At 63.9% G+C, this 15362-nt stretch overlaps 1 protein-coding gene across 1 annotated transcript; it reads left to right on the top strand.

Moving 5' to 3' along the window:
* Nucleotides 1-289: 289 nt before the first annotated feature.
* LOC122904212 (cysteine and histidine-rich protein 1) lies at nt 290-14462 on the top strand. The gene is made up of 4 exons (XM_044244739.1): nt 290-655; nt 8770-9008; nt 9735-9946; nt 11538-14462. The coding sequence occupies exons 1-4, from the start codon at nt 290-292 to the stop codon at nt 11927-11929; spliced, it is 1209 nt and encodes a 402-aa protein (XP_044100674.1). The 3' UTR covers nt 11930-14462.
* Nucleotides 14463-15362: the final 900 nt, after the last annotated feature.

Below are 15362 nucleotides of genomic sequence, written 5' to 3' on the forward strand. Positions count from 1 at the left end.
AGCCCTGGGTGCCGCTCCCATTGGCTCGAGCGGTCACGTGACAGGGAGGCCGAGGGGGCGGTGGCGGCGGCCGGGGAGCGCGCAGCGAAAACAAAGATGGCGGCCGCGCCGGGGTCGGTGGCCGCGGCGGCTTCGGGGCGACGCGCGGGCCGGGCCCACTGAGGCGGCGGCGCAGGGACCGGGGTTGCGGGGTCGCAGCGGCAGCGAGAGGGCGGCGGGAGCGCGCGGCGCCCCTAGCCTCCAGCCGCGGGTGCGCGCCGGCACCCGCCCGCCGGGCCGACCGGCCGCGATGTCCGGCGCGGAGGAGGCCGGCGGGGGCGGGCCGGCCGCGGGGCCCGCCGGCGCCGTGCCGCCTGGGGCCGGGGTCGGGGTCGGGGCCGGGCCTGGGGCGGCCGCGGGGCCGGCGGCAGCAGCCGCGCTGGGCGAGGCGGCGGGGCCCGGGCTCCCGGACGAGGCGGGCCTGGCCGGCGCCCGGCAGCTGCAGGAAGCGGCCGGCGACCCAGACGCGCCGCCCAAGAAGCGGCTGCGGGCGGCCGAGGCAGCCGAGGCGGCGGCGGCGGCGGCGGCGGCGGGCAGCGGGAAGCTGGAGGAGCGGCTCTACTCGGTGCTGTGCTGCACCGTCTGCCTGGACCTGCCCAAGGCCTCCGTGTACCAGGTAGGGCCGCCGGCCCGACCCCGACCCAGCCCGGCTCCAGCCCCGCCGCGGCCGCCCCCCCTCCCGACCCCCACCCCCACCCGCAGCCCGCGCACCGCGCGCCCTCGGAAGCCGGGTCTGAGCTCCGGGGCCCCAGCGGTCGCGGCTCCTGGCGTCCGTTCGGAAGCGCTGCGCTCTGCTCCTCGCAGGACTTTGTCTCCCAGTCGTAGTCCGGCTCTCTCGGCCCGACGTCCCTTCTGTCTCGGTTCGAATCTCGTCTTTCTGCGTCCTTGTTTTCCAGCCTTCCCCGCTGCCCCCACCTCAGCAGCCCCCAGCGCGCCCTCTCAAGCTGACCCCCCAGAAAGCTGGCGACAGGCGCCCACCCCCTCCCAGACTCCCACCCCCCACTCAGAGCTCCCGGGACTCAGGGAGACCCTGGGGTTCCCTCTTCACTCCAGACCTTCTCTGTTCTTGGAGCAGCCACACCCCCGAAAGCCGTCTCCAGGCTTCTCTTGCGCACCTTCTAGCTCGCGGCTGAAAGGACTCTCTTTTCCTTTCGTCTTGGAAGAACACTGAAGGGCCAGGGTCATCTCTTTCCCTCCTCTCTCCCTTTTTTTCCTCCCTGGTGTGGATGAACCAGCTGCAAAGCCTCTTCCCAGCCTGACCTCATGCTGTGCCCTAAGGTGGACTCCCACCCCCTCCAGCCTTATCCACACCGGGGCTGGCTTCTCGGGCTACCAGCGCTCCAGGAATTGTGTCCAGCCTCCTTTGCCCACGTGACAATTCAGCATGGTGGCTGGACTCCGTCCTTAGCCAGCCACGGCCGTCAGGGAGCGTCCTTGGCCCTGGTGGGTCTCACACGTGCGTCCCATAGCAGCAGGGGCCACACTTGGCTGGGTCAGTTTGCCCGGCCTTCTTTGTTCCCCTCTCTCTCAGCACCTCCTCCCCACCCTGACTTGGACACCCCTTCTTCCCAGAACCCCTTTGAGGAACGGAACAGGTTCTCTGTCACCTTTCTTTGCACTTAGGGGAGCTGGTCCTAGCTGATGGGGCCTTGTTTCCCTGCTGTTAAACTGCGGACCAGGGATGAGAGGGCCTTTTTTTTTTTTTTTTTTTTTTTAATTTTATTTGTTCATTTGACAGAGACACAGCAAGAAAGGGAACACAAGCAGGGGTAGTGGGTGAGGGAGAAGCAGGCTTCCTTCGGAGCAAGGAGCCCAATGTAGGGCTTGATTCTAGGACCCTGGGATCATGACCCGAGCCAAAGGCAGTTGCTTAATCAGGGAGCCACCCAGGCGCCCAGAGAGGGCCATTTTTGTAGTAAGCAGCATGAGGCTAGTCTGGGTAGCCTCTAGATCTCCACGTCCTTTCCTGCTTTGGCATGACATAGCTTAGGAGGACCCTGGTGTGCCCAGGTGACAGAGAGGAAAGAGAAGGCATTGGCAGGGAAAAGGGTTGAGTTCTTTGGGTGGAGGGTACTGGCTCTCAGCCTTTCCTGGCAAGAGGCCCTAGCTCAGGAATACCACAGGTCTTCTGATACAGTTGGGGACTGCTTCCCATAGTCCTTCAGCCTTGGGGGTACCCCATAGGACTTGTGCCCTCTGCAGCCCCTTTTTCCCCTGCCTGTGATCTTTGGTCTCAGGTGGAAGAGTTCTTCCTTCCTTGGGTCTTAAATGAGAGCCCCAAAAAGCCAAGCCACTGATGGGTGCGGGGAGAGTCCCGGGGGAATTTGGGGGACTCTCATCCTGTGAGTGGGCTAGACCTGGTCCCGGCATAATGACATGGTAATAGGCTGCCTAGTGTTGCCTCCTGGTCCCTGGCCTAGGAGCCTGGCTGGTTCAAACCGGCACACACACAGCTGGAAGCAGAGCTCTGTCCTGGGCAGGCTAGAGGCAGGCGGCTAAGCAGCTGTGACGAGAGCGTGAAGGCGCGGAGACAGCCCTGACCTGTGGCCTTCCCTGTGGCCTTCCCCGTGGCCTAGTGGGCTGTGCTGAGCAGCTTCCCTGGAAGCAGGGTGCTAAGCAAGAGGAATCCGTGACGCTAAGCTGTGTGCTGTGGTACGGGTCCCCCGGCTCCACGTCCATTCTCCCCAAGTGACAGCCAGGTCTTGGTAGGGAGTTGTTTCCTCTCACCTCTGGAGGCCTGGAGAAAGCTCTAGAACATGTGATCAGTAACAGAGCCCTTGACTCTGGAAAGGCTGACTAGAGTCCTTCCACGGATCAGCACTTGCTTTCGGTGCTGGAAGCCGTGCCGTTGGGGGGTGGGGTGCTGACTTGGATGCATAGCAGTGCCCATGAGGGGCCAGAGGAAGGAGGGAAGGGTTCCTGGTGGCTCCTGCTGCATACGACCCTGGATGAGGTCATTGAGGGTAGTGGTTGGGATGGGCCTGGAGACGCTGAGCCATTGCCTGGTGGTATCTGAGTTGGGTTTACTCCCAGGAGGGTTTGGTCATGAATGGCCTGGGCCCTACACACACTGTTTTGAAACTGGCAGGCACACAGCTTTCTGTGTGTCTCTGGTTGGGGCCCACTACTGGCCACCACCTCTTGGCCTGGGCTCAGCCCCTCCATTTCTGAGGGCCTTCTTTGGTGAGCCGCGTTGACTGGCCATTTCTGGTAGGCTAGTCTCGGGCATGTGATGTGTTCTGTTCTCTGTTCCTACCGGCAACACTTCTTCCGTCCACCCCCCCACCCCCGGCCAGGACACGTGACTTGGGGGGCAGGCACCAGCCACACTGTGTGTCTGGGGATTGTCCTAGATGGTGCCCAGCTCGGGGGTGAGGAGAATAGCCACGGGCCATGCCGAGTCCCGGGCGCTGTGCCTGGCTGAATCTGGGGGGATAGCTCCATGGGCCTCTGGAGTGGGCTGAGTACACCGTAACTGGAGAGCTTGCCTTGTGGCCACCAGGGGGGCTGTGGTGGTGGCCAGAGCTCGCCTGGAGCCGACTTGCCCACCTATTCCTGAGTCGGAGCCCTGGCCCCACGCAGCTGCTCCCGCACGTGGAGCACGTCAAGCCGCATACGTGGGCTGGGGCTTGCTTTGGAGTAAGCGAGGCACTCATGCAGGTGGTTCTCACCGTGGCCTACTTCAAGTTAGGTCAGGTTAGGGATGGAGTGGGTACAGCAGGTGCTGGCTTTGATGTTCTCTGTGCGGGTGTTGGGTGTGTCCTTGGTGACTGACCTAACAGGGTACGGGGCCACTTCCCAGAGTCCCAGGAAGCCACTGGAGCAGGTTCCCAGGTGGGGGCAGGAGGGCTGGAGTTGGAGCAGGGATCCTGGTGCAGGGCGGGCAGCAGGACCCCTGCTGTGGGGGCAGAACTGTGGCAGCAGTGTGCCTGCCCCCCCGGCGTGTGTAGGAGTGCCTTTCTCTGGAGGAGACAGCCTTGGCAGTGCCTGGAGTCTTAGAACTACAGCCTGACCTCCTTCCCAGGCCCTCCCCAGCGTTTCACCTGGGGCCCCATCTGCTGTCCGGATGGTACACCTGGTAGGACCGTGCTGGTGTCAGCTGAGGCCCTGAGCTGTGGGCCAGCGTCTGGGGGGGCCGCAGAGCTCCCCGAACTCTTACCGGGTTCTCAGAAGTTCCCTGTGACCCCCATCGGGAAGGAGGAGTCGTAGTGGGGGCCCCCGACTGGCTTTCTGCCCTGCCGGCAGCACGGCCCCTCCTCCCACGTGTGGCAGCTGTGCCCCTTCCACCCGGGCGCTCTCTTCCCACTGCACTGTCTGTTCTGGGGCCCCACAGCGGCCATGGCCCTGTGCGGTGGCCCTCTCTCCTGCAGCAGGGTGCTTGTCTTTACCTGATTGGGCGCTGGCCCGCTTCTGCCCTGTGGGAGGGCTGGGAGTACCTTGCGGTGCTTCTCAGCCCGCGGGTCTCCCTTCTCCAGCGCTCGGCTCAGGCCTTGACTCGAGGAAACTCGCTGATTGGCAGTCACACTGGTAAAGGGCCCAGGACGCAGGGTGGGCCCATCTTTGCCCGGGCCCCAGCCCCAGTGACCCTTGTCAGGGCGCTTGGCGCTGCAGGCTCTGCTCTGAGTGATGTTTAGGGAACCCCCGTGAGGCTGCCCACCCCGCTGGCCCGGGATCCTCTTCCCAGCTCCTGCCTCCTGCCGCGAGGTGAGAGGTAGCAGCGTGGAGCCGCGGACACGTACCCGCTTCGGTGTCCAGACCGGGCGTAGGGGGAGAAAGGGCCTGAACTCTGGCTCCACGAGCCTGGCTGTGGGAAGGCCGGGTTCCTGCCGGAGTCCTAGCTCTTGAGGCGTCAGAGGCTGTTTGTGCAGGATTTCAAACCGGAAACCTGCTGAGTGCTAGAGGCCTGGCCCTCCCGGGAACAGCTGAGTTCCTTGGACATTGTGAGGTCTCTTCTTAGGTCCCTTGAGTACAGAGATTGACAAGGTGTGGGGCCAGACCTCGGGGATTCGGGACGCAGCCTTGACGAGCGCGGTGGGGGCCTCCAGCTGGGCTGAGCGACAGCTCTGAGGTTAGCGCCCTTGGCCGTGCTGCGGAGGGTGGGCTGTGCACGTGGGTCTGGGGGCCGAGCCTCCCTAGAGCCCCAGCGCAAAACAGGGCTTAAAAGCCTCTTGACCAAGTCTCGGTTTCCAGGAGTTGAGGGGTATTTGCTAAGGCCCGTTACAGCCCAAGGCCTGGGGTTAGGACCCGTCTTCATGCGTGTGGATGGTATCTTCAGTCCCCCTTAACCCGGGGGTTTTGGCCGGTGCACGGGAGCTGCCTGCGGCCAGGTGGAGGGATGGGTTTCTGTCCTGGGAGGGACACGTGCCCGCTCCTGGGGCATCTGCGGAGGGGCGTGGGGGTACTGCTGTGGCTGGGGTGGGGTTGCTCTGCAGGTGGGGGCCTTGTGAGGGGCTGGGCAGGCTCTGCCGTGCGATGGCCACGGTGGGTGTTTATTCCGCTCCTGTCGCATGCTGGGGGCTGAGCCGTGCGGTGATATGCGTCTCACCCCGCGTCTTCAGCACGTGATGCGGCCGGTCCTGTCTTTGTCACTTTTTGTGCCTGAGGAAAGGGAGGCGCAGAGATGAAAGCGGCCAGCCCAGGGTCATGCCGCTGGTGACCTGTAGGCTAGAGTTTAAGCCAGCATCCGTCCTGGGAAGCCCTGTCATGTTCTGAGTTGGGGGGCCCCTCTGCCTGCCCCTCCCACTGGCAGGATCTTCTTGGCAGCCTGGGTGGGCGCTGCAGGGCTGCTTCTGGAGGTACCCAGGCTCTTGGGGGCTTGGCTCTAGCATGGGGAGTGGGGCATTCTGGCCTGCCCTCACTGTCCATGAGAGGCTTGGTGTGCAGCTGGCATTACGCGGCGGCGTCCCCGGGGAGCCGGGTCCCAGCTGGGCAAGTTGGGGTAGGTGCAGTCCAGCCCGGCCGCTGAGGAGGCTAAGTCTGCCTTACCGGGTGCCCAGACCTGCCTATGGAGTTGGAGTCTTGCTCAGGAGGGCAGGGAAGACCTGGAGAGCGGGCAGGGTCCTGGAGCTGGTCATGCACCCTGTGTGGACAGACCTCCTGGGCCCAGACCAGCACCTGGTTTGGACCCAAGAACATCCCAGATAATGGCCGCATGTGGACATCAGCTGTCCCTTGGCTGTGCCAGCAGCACTGTGCAGCTTCCTGCTGGCTCACTGTTCGCCAGCTCCTAACTGAGCTCCTGGGGCCTAAGGGGCAGTGACCCCACCTCTCCCCAGAGAAGGGCAGGGCCGGGTGCTGCTTCTCCGTGGTGTCTATCACCTAAGCCTGGGTTGCATCTAAAGGCTCCAGGAGGAAGGGGGTGGGAGCTAGCCTGGAAGCCTGGGCGTTCGTGCGGCCCACGGGCTCTAGAAGAGACCAGCTGGAGGGTGTGCAGGTCAGCCCCCGGCCCAGGGCAGTGCTGGGAGGTTCGCAGCGTAGGCTCGGCAGCATGGGTGTTCCTCAGGAGGCCCTTGGACGGCGTCCCGGCCTCTCACCTACACCCCACACCCTGGCCGGGCCACCCGGACGCAGGAGAGAAGCCAGCGGGCTTCTGTTGCTCTGCTCAGGCGAGTGGTGGCTGCAGAGCGGGGCCCTGCCCACGTAGCCTCCCCTAGAAGGCGCTGGAGCTAGAGCCTGTGGTGGGGGCCCCCTCAGCCCCTGCAGGCCCTGGAAGTGAAGGGTCTTATTGTCCAGTCGGGCTTCCTCACCGGAGGCGCCCGGCGGTGGGTGTGTCCTCACTTCCTCGGCTGGCGGGGGCTGAAGTCGCCTCCAACCAGGAAGACGCACTTAGAGGACACAAACGCCGTCCCCCATGCCTCGGCGGGCGGCAGCAGTCTTCTCTCGGGGACTGTGGTCTAGCGAAGCCAGGCCTGTGCTGCGCTTGGCCCTGGGGGGGGCCTGTGACCAAGCCCGTGCCTCCCGCCCCTCCCGCCAGGTGGAAGGGTCCCGTGGTGCCTGTGGCTGTGCCCTGCCCTTCACTCACGCCGCCTGTCTGGCTTCTCCATCGGCCCCTGGGGGTGGACAGGATATGGTGCTTTCCCAGCCTGCTGCCCCCGTGAGCAGCCTCAGCCCGTCCTAGCTGCTCCTGGGATTCCCCACTCCCCGCCACGCTCGTGTCCGGAGCTGGCATTGGCCCACCCCTGCCAGGCCCCTTCCTCCAGCTGGAGCCCAGCTAGCTCCCCGTCCTCATGATACACATTTGAATTCTTGGCCTGACTTAGAAGTGGAGACTTTTAGTAGATATCCTGTGCTGTTTGTGTGGCCGTGGGTTTTGTGAGAGAGGCCTTTGTCAGACCCAGCGCCCCCACCCGCACTGGTGCTCAGCGCGCAAGTCCCATCCCTCACTAGCCCCAGGCCTGGCACACAGGTGCCCGGAACTCCCTCGGCCTCCCGCAGCTCCTTGGCTCAGGGTACGCAGAGCCCTGAGACGATGGGATGGCAGCCGGTGTTGACCGAGGGTCCCGTGGGTGTGGGTGTGGCTACGCAGCCCCCCCCCCCCGGGAGTGTCCGGGACCTTGCGCCTGGTGGCTTTCCAGACGTTTGCCGCAGCTGATGAGCCCAGGCCATCTGCCCGCTCACCCTCCGCTGGCTGTGGGAGAGCCTCCCAAGTGGACATCCAGCTAACCCTCAGCAGAACCCCGCCTCCCCCCGACCCCCAGCATTCCCTGACCTCTGCCCCTGCAGGTTTTTACCAGCCAGGGCCAGGCCTGGGGAGCTGTGTCTGCCCTAAGGGGACGCTCAGCTCAAGTCTTTGCTCTTGTATCTCTTGGTTTCTCTGTGGGTCTCTGCTACCCCTGGAGGGCCAGGCCCACAGCCTGTGTATTTCTCTGAAAGGCACCAAATGGGCACTTAGGACGTATGTGTGGAACCAGAGACCCAAGACCAGAGTTGAGCCTCGGCCCGCTGTCAGCATGTGCCAGGACTCCCGGGAGGGGCCGGGGTGCTCCGGGCAGTGTCTGGGCCTCAGGTGTGCAGGTTCCCAGAGGAAGGGGGTTTGCCGCCTGCGGAGCCAGGTGGGCAGTCTGCCTTGCCCGTGGCCCCAGTTCTTTCCTCCAGGCAAGCCCTGTGCCCGCACACCCTTGTCCCAGGCCAGCTAGGCCTCTCTACCTGCCACAGCTCGGCGCCGCTAGCTTGTAGGAGGGTCCCTGCAGGACGCCAGCCTCGCTGCGTGGGTGGCAGCTGCCTTCCTGCCTGTGCTGGCCAAGGAGAGCTGGAGTGGAAGGGCCAGGCCAGGGGTCTGTCTGAGCCAGGTCCCCAGCCCCCAGCACAGGGGAGCATTGTCTGCTGCTACTTGATAGTTGCTGGCTATGTGCCACTGCCAGACTTGGACAAGAGTCTGTGTTCCCATAGGTGTCCCGAAATCTGGGCCTCCAGGGCACCCCTGAGACCGTCCCGGGCCCCTGGGTCGGGAAAAGGCTCCAAGCCCCAGTGTGGCCCAGCACGTCCCCACTAGTGGGCCTACCTCTGCAAGCCCCCAAGGGCCACTTTTGTGTCACCTGCCTCTCCACAGGAGCCCTACTGGCCGTGTGTTGGCCGTGTTCCAGGGAGAAGGCCCGTCCCTCCGGAGCAGTGGCCTTGGCTGCCTCTCTGCACCTGCAGGCCCTTCTGCAGCGGGAGCCCACGGGGCGGGCTGGTGCGTGCGTGTGCACGTCCTGCAGGTCTGTGAGCTCATCTCCGTTTCCTTCTTCGCAGTGTACTAACGGTCACTTGATGTGCGCTGGCTGTTTTATCCACCTACTAGCAGATGCCCGGCTGAAGGAGGAGCAGGCCACGTGCCCTAACTGTCGTTGTGAGATCAGTAAGAGCCTTTGCTGCCGCAACCTGGCCGTGGAGAAGGCCGTGAGCGAGCTGCCCTCCGAGTGTGGCTTCTGCCTGCGCCAGTTTCCCCGCTCCCTCCTGGAGAGGCACCAGAAAGAGGAGTGCCAGGACAGGTGACCTGCGGGGCCGGCCTGGCCGCCAGAGGCTTCCCCGCATGCCGGGGCTTGGGGCGGGGCTGGAGGCCAGCCTGCTGCAGGTGTGGCCCCAGAGTGCGGGATCTTCTGGTCGGTCTTTGTTGCCCTGGCCTTGGGTTCTGCACACATTAGCCCAGGGACAGCCTTGCCGGAATGGGCCGGGCTGAAGCCACTCAGGACCTGAGCCCTGGTGGGGAGCAGGAGTGGGCCCCACTCTGGACCCACTGGCTGTTTGGACGTGCCCCTGGCTCTCCAGGGTTCCCTGGCTGCATGGGGGCCTCTTAGGAGAGGGCCCAGGAGAGCACGGCCAGCTCTGGGAGCTCAGCACGAAGCTGCACGGGCGCCCGACCCAGACCTTTCCGGCCAACCCTGCTGCCCGCCGGTGCTCAGGCCCGCAAGCCTCACGTGAGGCAGAGCTGCGTTGGGTCCGAGACCATGGTCAGTGGCCACCGTTGCCAAGCAAAACAGTCTTCCCAGCAAAGCATGTAGGTGGCACGTGGATTCATAGCTCTCCTGTGCCCCTTTTCCCTCAGTCTCTCACACGCACGCGGACTCCTTCCTGGGGGCTGGCACACGGTGAATATGTCCTTCAAGGGATAGTTTGTAGGAGTAGGGCTGGACAGGGGCCCACCTTTGGAGGACCGCTGGGCAGAGCCACCTCCTGCGGGGCGCAGCCCATGACCACGGTGCTCGCCTCCTCCCCAGGGTGACCCAGTGCAAATACAAGCGCATCGGCTGCCCGTGGCACGGTCCCTTCCACGAGCTGACGGTGCACGAGGCCGCCTGTGCCCACCCCACCAAGACGGGCAACGAGCTGATGGAGATCCTCGACGAGATGGACCAGAGCCACCGCAAGGAGATGCAGCTGTACAACAGCATCTTCAGCCTGCTCAGCTTTGAGAAGATCGGTTACACAGGTGAGGCGCCCCGCCGCCCACTGCATGCCGCACGGGGGGCAGGGGGGTGTGCGGCGGCCGGGACCTGAGGGAGCGGTGGGCTCTGAGCAGCAGGCACAGGCCGTGCTGGGTAGCCAGGCTCTGGACAAGCTCTCAGTGAATGGGAGGACACCTTGGGGGAGAAGACGTGCCAGAGGCCAAGCACGGGAGGGGCCGGGGCAGGACCCTGGGGGCACCTGCGTGGTTCTCAGAGGCCCTCTCACCTGTCCTCCCCTCCCTGGCCCCACTGCCCTCACACGGTGGCGTCCTACTGCGCGGGGCTGCACAGCCCTTGGGACGGTCAGTGTCTGAGCAGAAGGTGGGTGTATCTTGGAGGGCCCGGCAGCCAGGGGCCTGCCCTGTGGAGCCAGAGGCGAGAAGAGCACTCAGCACATCCGGTCCTGCCTGCAGGCAGATACTGCCGTGGCCGCGGGGCTCCTGAGGCCATCAAGAAGATGCCCAGGGGCAGGGCTCCTGCGTGAGCTGAGGGTGCTCCGCTCAAAATGCAGAGTTGGGAGTGGACGCCCAGGGACGGGCAGGCTGGACCGCGCTCAGGCCCGCTGGATCTCACGGGCTCTCCTGGCCACGGCCACTGCTTTTGGACATGTTGGGGAGCAGGAACCAGGCCAGGGCCTGGTCCAGACACAAGAACAGCAAGAAGCACCTGCTGACCCAGGGGCCGCTGAGGGAGACTGCGGCCCTCTACTGCTCAGCCCACAGCAGGCAGCCGGCTCAGCATCAAGGGCGGCCACAGGCAACCGGTCACGCCATGCCATGCTGCCTGGACTGGGCCTGGCTAGGTGCGGGCCTGCACAGGCCTGAGAGGCGAAGGGCCCGGCAGCCTCAGCACCAGAAGGTCATGGCCCATGGTTAGTTGCAGCCTCAGCCGCCCTGCTGGGCGCCATGGCGCAAACAGTCCAGGCCAGGCCTTGCCGGTCTGGGCGGGCCGAGGCATCAGGACGGTGGCGGTGGCCGGGCAGGGATCCCCGTGCACACAGGAAGGACTGGCCGCCTCCATGGAGGGACTCGCGGGCCACAGGCCCCGGGCTGTGCTGAGAGAACTGTGTGACAGCACAGGCGCCCAGCACCGGGCCACACACCGGCGCTCCGCCTTGCGCCCCATACAGGCTCTCGGGCCGCGTGCCCGCCCGCCGGCTTTTCTGGCAGCTCTGTATCCGAACCAATAAAGTGCACTTGTTCTCAGAACGCATCCTGTCTGTGTGTCTGCTTACCCACGCCCCCGGGTGGGCCTCCCTGTGCCTGGGCTGGGCCCTGGGGGAGGCAGAGCGGGAGGCCAGCAAGGGTCGGGCCGCTCACTTCTTTCAGCGCCTGGACTCCCTGCAGCTAATGCGTGTTACTTCTGTTTGTAGTTGTTTCCCCCAAGCTTGTGTGCGCCTCCGTTTGCCATAATTGCGTTTGATTTGCCTTGTGACAAGCAGAGCACGCTCTGTCCTGCGGGTAAGTTGCCTTCCTCCCCGGCTGAGCCTCTGTCCTCGCTCGGCCTCTGGAAGGCGCCGCCCCCGGCCCCGCCTGCACTGACTGCCGGCTCTTCCCGGCCTGTCTGTCTCCACAGAGGTCCAGTTCCGGCCGTACCGCACAGATGACTTCATCACGCGTCTGTACTACGAGACGCCGAGGTTCACGGTGCTGAACCAGACGTGGGTCCTGAAGGCGCGTGTGAACGACTCGGAGCGGAACCCCAACCTGTCGTGCAAGCGCACGCTGTCCTTCCAGCTCCTCCTCAAGAGCAAGGTCACGGCGCCCCTGGAGTGCTCCTTCCTGCTGCTCAAGGGCCCATACGATGACGTGAAGATCAGCCCCGTCATCTACCACTTCGTCTTCACCAACGAGAGCAACGAGACGGACTACGTGCCGCTGCCCATCGTCGACTCCGTGGAGTGCAACAAGCTGCTGGCCGCCAAGAACATCAACCTGCGGCTCTTCCTGTTCCAGATCCAGAAGTAGGTGGCTCCGCCCGGCTGCCCGCGCCTGCCCACAGCGGCTTCGCCGCGCCCGCTGACCGCTTCAGCGGAGGGAGGAGGAGGAGCCAACGCGAACATTGGGAAAGTCTGCATGCGTGCGCGAAGGTGTGAGTGCGCGCGCTCGCCCTCTGCCCTGCCTCCCCTGTCCCGAGCACCGGAGGCCGGGCTACCTGCGGAGGAGACGGTGGTTCCGGACACGATGGGGCTAAGCCCAGCGGCCACGCCCTGGCCCCCAGCGGCACAGTGAGGCGTACTGTCCGCGCTGGGCCGGGCTCAGGGAGCACGCTGACTTCAGACGGCATATTTGATTGCAATTAAAAAGGCACCCTTGTTTCCTACTTTCTGTTTTGTTTGAGGGAAAGGCGTAGCTGCGACTGGACACTGGGGGAGCTTTGGTTGGGCCTGGGCCAGGGCCAGAGGTCCTTGTCCCTCCGCCCCCGTGCACACCCCCAACGGAGACTTGGAGGCATTGCTCCCTCTGCCACAGGCCTGCACAGGGGAGCAGCCTGAGCCGGCGCCTTGCAGCGGCCCCAGTGCACGCCCCCCGCCCCAACCAGCTGCTCCAGAGGGGCAGGACTAGGCCCCCTGGGCTCAGCAGATGCTTCAGAATCAAGGGTGAAGCTCTGTCTCTTCCCAGGAAAACGATTGAAATCTTCACAGGCTCTTCTGTAAGTTATGAAATTTAGCAAGAGAGAATCTATTTTCTGTATTGAGCCTTGAGGGCGCAGCACCCCAGCCTGAGGGAAGCTGTGGGGGTTGCTGGTGACAAGCCGGCCTGGCTGGGTGAAAGTTGGAGTGGGCCGGCCATCCCCAGCCTGCTGTCAGGGACTGGCTGCCGGCCCTGTGTTCTGGGGGCCCCCGTGGAGGTCAGTCCTTGGGCAGCACGCTTTCTCACTGGAGGGGGCTCTTCACAGCCTCCACTTGGCTGCTCCCATGGCCCTGGCCTGGGGAGAGCAGGCCTCAGTGTGTGGGCCTCACACCGGGGGAAGGAGCCCTGCCTGGAGGACCCTGAGACCCTCAGAGCTGCTAGAAAGGGGAAGTTTGGCCCCCCTCCTTTGCTTGGGAGACACAGCTCTTCTGCGATAGGGTTCTGTTGCTTCAATACCAAAGAACCGTTTCCTTTGCCCCTGGCCTGGCCTGCCCCGTGCTTCAATCCTTACCCCCGACACGTCCCCACCACCCCATTTCCCGGGCCGAGTCGGCTCAGCATGCAGGGGAGCCCAGGCAGCAAGAGTGCAGAGCCGCAGGCCTGCATGGCTCTTCTGTCCCTCCCCCTCCCAGCTCTGAAGCTGAGAAATGGAGGCAGGGAATCCTGGGGTATTGACAGCTTCATCCCAGTGCCCAGCCCAGGCAGGCCTCTGAGCCAGTTCTCCCCCCGGGGCAGCTGGCCCAGTTATACTGAGAAGACTGCTTAGCCTCCCGTTTCCAGCCTAGGGCACGGGGCTCGCGAGGGAACCCCTCCTGCAAGGCCATCTGTGCCTGGCTGCTGAGGGCACCCAGAGGTGCTATGCTTGCTTTCCTACCCGCCACAAAGAAAGATGCCTCGCCAGCCCCCAGCACATCCTTGGGGGCACCCCCTGGCATGAGTCCCACTGCCCTTGGGGGCTGCCCCCTTCCTGGCAGGCACGGAGGAGGACGTTCAGAGTGCTGTGTGCCAGGTCTCGTGTGTAGAGGAGACGGTGCTGTGTCATTGCATCTCAGCCTCTCTCAGGGGTAGACACCATCTCTAGAGCTGCTGGATTTCAGGGTGACCATATGGTTGAGGAGCCAGGACAGGCCGGGCTTGCCTGTCTGGGTGCATGCACGAGAGATCGGAGCCCGCAGAGGGGTGGTGCCCAAAGGCTCTCCCAAGTGGGGCAGGGTTGGGGGCAGCAGATCTCTATGCAGGTCAGGTACGTGGCCGGGCCCCCTCAGCCCTGTTTCTGCATCCCCGGGTTTAGCAGCCCTTTGGGATGGGGGTGGCAGGTGGGCTGGGATCTGCACACCAGGGGCTTCTGGGTGCTGCGGGCGCATAGCCCACTATTTCCGGCAGCCCAGGGCGTGCGGGGGACAGAGTGGCACCCACACAAGGTTCTCCTTGTAGGAGTATGTGTATGGGGGTGCCCGGGAGGAGTGGTATTACATCCCAGCAACTGTCCCCAGCACGGCCCCCACCCGGTGACGGTCAGCTCAGCAGCTGAGGCTTTCAGCTGCTGGAGACAGGTACCCTGGGAGATTGTGGTGCATCTCAGCCACTCCTGGGAGCTGGCTCCATAAACCTCCCTGTGGCATCTCACTGGTGGGGTTGATTTACATGTTGTTAGAAAGGAGAAAACACCCGCGGTCTTTCTCCAGGACCCCTTGCCATCTTGGTGTCCTGACCTAGAGAGAGGAGGAGGAACTGTGGCAGATGTGGGGGGAGTCCTGGGGGCCCCTCCAGTCCTTGCCATCACTCCTCCCCTATGGGCACTACATCCCTCGGCTCACCCAAGTGAGACATTTACAAAGATAATAAAAGTAATTTTTTAAAGAGTAAAGTGAGAGAGATGTTTTTATCACTGTGGGAAATGACTTACATGTCACTATTGTGGTCTGTGTTCTCTTTGGATATTTTCTGTATGTAACTATGGTTTCAAAAAAATTCCAAACCACGTTTTGTCTGTGTTTCCTTAAATGAGAGGCCGGCCTCATGGACGAGTGTCCCTGGGCTCTGCCAGCAGCCTGGACAAGAGTCAGAAGCTGCTACCACCAAACCCCCCTCTCCCCCCACAGCCCTTGCTCAGTTGTGCCTGGTATACGCAGATCAGTGGGCAGAGAGAAGCAGGGTCCTCTCTGGCTGTCTTGTGAATGCTGAGTGCTCCCAGCAGCCCTGGGGAGACTCCCTCTGCGGTTGGCCTGTTGAGCTGGGCCCATCTAGACTTCCGCACCCTTGCTCTGCCACCCCCGCCCCGGCTCCACCTTGCCCCTGGCTGTGCTCCTCACACTCCCCCAGCCGGCCCTCCAAGCAGCTCTCCTGGTTTCAGGGCCTTCCTGTTCAGCTCCCCACCCCCAGACCAAACTAGGGACCCAAGAGCGCTTTACCCTTCCAAGAGAAGAGGGTTACCTGGGTCCCACTTCCCATCTCTTAAACTTCCCCGGGCTTGGCCTTGCTCGCATCCCTGAAGCCTGGCCGCTGGCCCTGGGCAGTCTTCCCCGGACCCAGAGACCCATCCACGCTCCCCATCATTCCCGCCACTACATGTCTTAAGGTCCAGTCACGGCCTGAGGGGGCCTACCCTGTTGGGTCTGTTTCGATTTCCACAGAAATTAATGCATCCACCATCCACCCTTTCTGGCCCTCCTCTGGGGCCTTTGGACAGCGGCCTCGGTACCCAGGGCCCAGGGCCGGACCTGCCGTGGAGTGGCAGGTGTCTGGCTCTCCAAGCGGGAGACAGGAC

Source organism: Neovison vison, chromosome 4 (genome assembly GCF_020171115.1).
Source record: "Neovison vison isolate M4711 chromosome 4, ASM_NN_V1, whole genome shotgun sequence".
Lineage (NCBI taxonomy): Eukaryota > Metazoa > Chordata > Mammalia > Carnivora > Mustelidae > Neogale > Neogale vison.